The following is a 2,949-nucleotide window of genomic DNA, read 5'->3' as shown; positions in this document are numbered from 1 at the left end:
AAATATATAATAGCTCACACATGTTTTTTTTTTCAGCTACACCTGTGGCATATGAAAGTTCCTAGGCCAAGGATGGAGTCTGAGCCACAAGTGTGATCTACACCACAGTGTGGCAACACCTGGTCCTTAACCCACTGTACCAGACCAGATGGAACTGGCGCTACTACAGAAACAGCACTGGGTCATTAACCAACTGTGCCACAGTGGGAACTCCTCATACAAATTTATACGAAAAAAAAAACAGCCTAATTAAACATGGCCAGAAGATCTAAATAGACATTTCTCCAAAGAAGACAAACAGATGGCCAAAAGCACAGTGATAATATGCTCAACATAAATAATCATTAGAGATTCCAATCAAGAGCCTTATTAATAAATACTTTTTATAGTATGAGGTGTTTTTTTGTTTTTGTTTTTGTTTTTTGCTTTTTAGGGCTGCACTTGCTGCATGTGGAAGTTCCCAGGCTAGGGGTCTAATTGGAACTGTAGCTGACCACAGCTCTAGCTGACCAGCCTAGACCACAGACACAGCAATGCTGGATCTGAACCGCATCTGCAAACTACACCACTGCTTAGAACAACACCAGATCCTTAACCCACTTTTCAAGGATAGGGATCAAACCTACATCCTCATGGATACTAGCCGAGTTCATTACTACTGATCCATGATGGGAAAGCCTATAGCCTGAAAAATTTCTGCAGGGCCTTCTTCATATCTTTGTTCCTGAGACTGTATATCACAGGATTAAGAAGTGGGGTCACAACAGAATAGAACAGAGTCACAATTTTCTGTGTTGGAGCATCATGCTCAGGGTTTGGGCTCCCATACATAACCAGTACAGAGCCATAAAACAATGAAACCACAGCCAGATGAGAGCCACAGGTGGAGAAAGCCTTTCTTCGTCCAGCTGCTGAAGGGACTTTCAACACAACTCTAAGGACCAGAGCATAAGACCCCATAATTAAGATAAAGAGAATAACCATAGGCACAGGATTTAAAATAGAGAAGACAAGCCCGATCACAGGAGCTTTTCTGCAAGTGAGTGCAAGAAGAGGACTTGGGTCACACAGGAAATGGTCAATGACCCTGGATCCACAGAAGGACATTTGGGAGACAATGATGATGGGAATCAAGAACCAGAGGAAACCAAGTACCCAGCAGCTGACCACAAGATTGGAGCAGAGACGTGCAGTCATGAGAGTGGGGTACTGTAGAGGCCGGCAGATGGCAAGGTATCGATCAAATGCCATAATCGCCAAGAAAAAGCATTCTGTAGAACCCAAGGAGAAGAAAAAGTAGAACTGGAGAAAGCATCCAGAGAAGGAGATGACCTTGTTGTCAGAGAGGAGGTTGGCCAGCATGTTAGGGACAGTGGAGGTGACATAGGAGATCTCGAGGAAGGAGAAGTTGGCGAGCAGGATGTACATGGGGGTGTGGAGTCTCTGATCCCAGCGCACAGCACAGATGATAGAACCATTGCCCATGAGGGTCAGGAGGTAGACCCCAGCGAAGAGCAGAAAGAGGAGGATCTGTCCGTGCCTGGAGCAAGGGAAGCCCAGGAGGATGAAGCCGGTGATGGTGCTGGAGTTGCTGGGGGTGTTGGAGATGTTCATGTGTCTGGGAGCTGTGAAAGGATCAGCAAATATCAAATGAGTGTGCACAGGCATACAGGGACCCAGAGTTCAATTTAAACCCTCTTGGGAAACTAAAAAGGGACTTATATGTCAATAGCAATTTGTTTTCTCGAAAACTCCAATATGACCTGGGTTAATTCTCTTCTTATCAACATTTTCATCATGGTCTCAAGACAATTTCTGGTCAGTATTTATTAGTCCTTCAAAAAATATTATAGAGTTGTTTGAAGATTCCATTAGACTTAATGGATTATATCCACATAAATGTATTCCATTTAATGGAGTATGTACCTCTATCTATTTATCTATCTATATTCCTATCTATCAAGGTACCTGCCTATTGTCACAAAATGGACTATCTTACAATTTCAGAAGAGATGACGTCATTGCATTTGTGCCAGAATCTGAGCAAAATATGTAGCCATGCAACATGAACTCATAGAACTTTTTGAATAACTACTTTTACATCAGTTTGGAACCAGGACTTATTGCAAACTAAATGATTGCCTTATTAATTTAATAATATACACCAATTATGTATGAGAGAATCAGATCAGAGAATCAGATCCACCTATAGGGAGTTAGCCTTAGTTTCTATTGTGTTAAACAGCAGTCTTAGCCATTGAGTAGATCCAAGATGAATGAATTATTGATGGGCACTGTTAAAGCAGGTCTGTGCTTAGCTGGAAAGGGGATATGAATTTTCACAGTCTGCAGCTATAATTCTATAACAGTGCAATGAACTATGGATATCATTGATAATGTGGAATTCTAAATAGCAGGAGCTGGAAAACTAAAAGTTTGCTGAATCCTCCAGTAACTACTTGGCAGCATCTCAAGGCAGAGTGACCTTTGGAGGTTGGATATCTGCAAAATGCCTTCTTTTTATTCAGAACAAGTTAGATTACCTTTGTTAAACACTCATGTATATATTGACCTTGGAATCAATAAGAACCCTGTAAGGAAATGTATAAATGAGCAACATAAAGGAACGTCTGTGTTCCTCATTCATTCTTCTATGTAAAATCGTATTTTGCTTCTTTGAAGTGTGGCACAGGGATCCAGGGAGTCTAATAATTCCTTGCTAGGAATATTGAAGTTCTGAGAAGCTGAAGTTCAGATCAAATTCTCATCAAGAGCTAAAGGTGACAGGAACAACTGACACACCTTCTCAAGTGCAAGTGGGAGTGCTTAGAGTGGTGTTTTGGAGGAGGAATACAGCTGTGTTGGTTGGAGTAGGGAGGAGACATTGGGAGTGGTTATTACATAATACATGTTCCTGTAAAGCCATGTCTGGGTCATTTTAAACTGTAG

At 41.6% G+C, this 2,949-nt stretch overlaps 1 protein-coding gene across 1 annotated transcript; it reads right to left on the bottom strand.

Annotated features, from left to right (window-relative positions):
• Window positions 1-678: 678 nt before the first annotated feature.
• Window positions 679-1,614, bottom strand: LOC125136456 (olfactory receptor 11G2-like). The gene has a single exon (XM_047797281.1). The coding sequence runs from the start codon at window positions 1,612-1,614 to the stop codon at window positions 679-681; it is 936 nt and encodes a 311-aa protein (XP_047653237.1).
• Window positions 1,615-2,949: the final 1,335 nt, after the last annotated feature.

Source organism: Phacochoerus africanus, chromosome 9 (genome assembly GCF_016906955.1).
Source record: "Phacochoerus africanus isolate WHEZ1 chromosome 9, ROS_Pafr_v1, whole genome shotgun sequence".
In the NCBI taxonomy this organism is placed as follows: Eukaryota; Metazoa; Chordata; class Mammalia; order Artiodactyla; family Suidae; genus Phacochoerus; species Phacochoerus africanus.
This window is presented reverse-complemented; position numbering and strand designations above follow the sequence as displayed.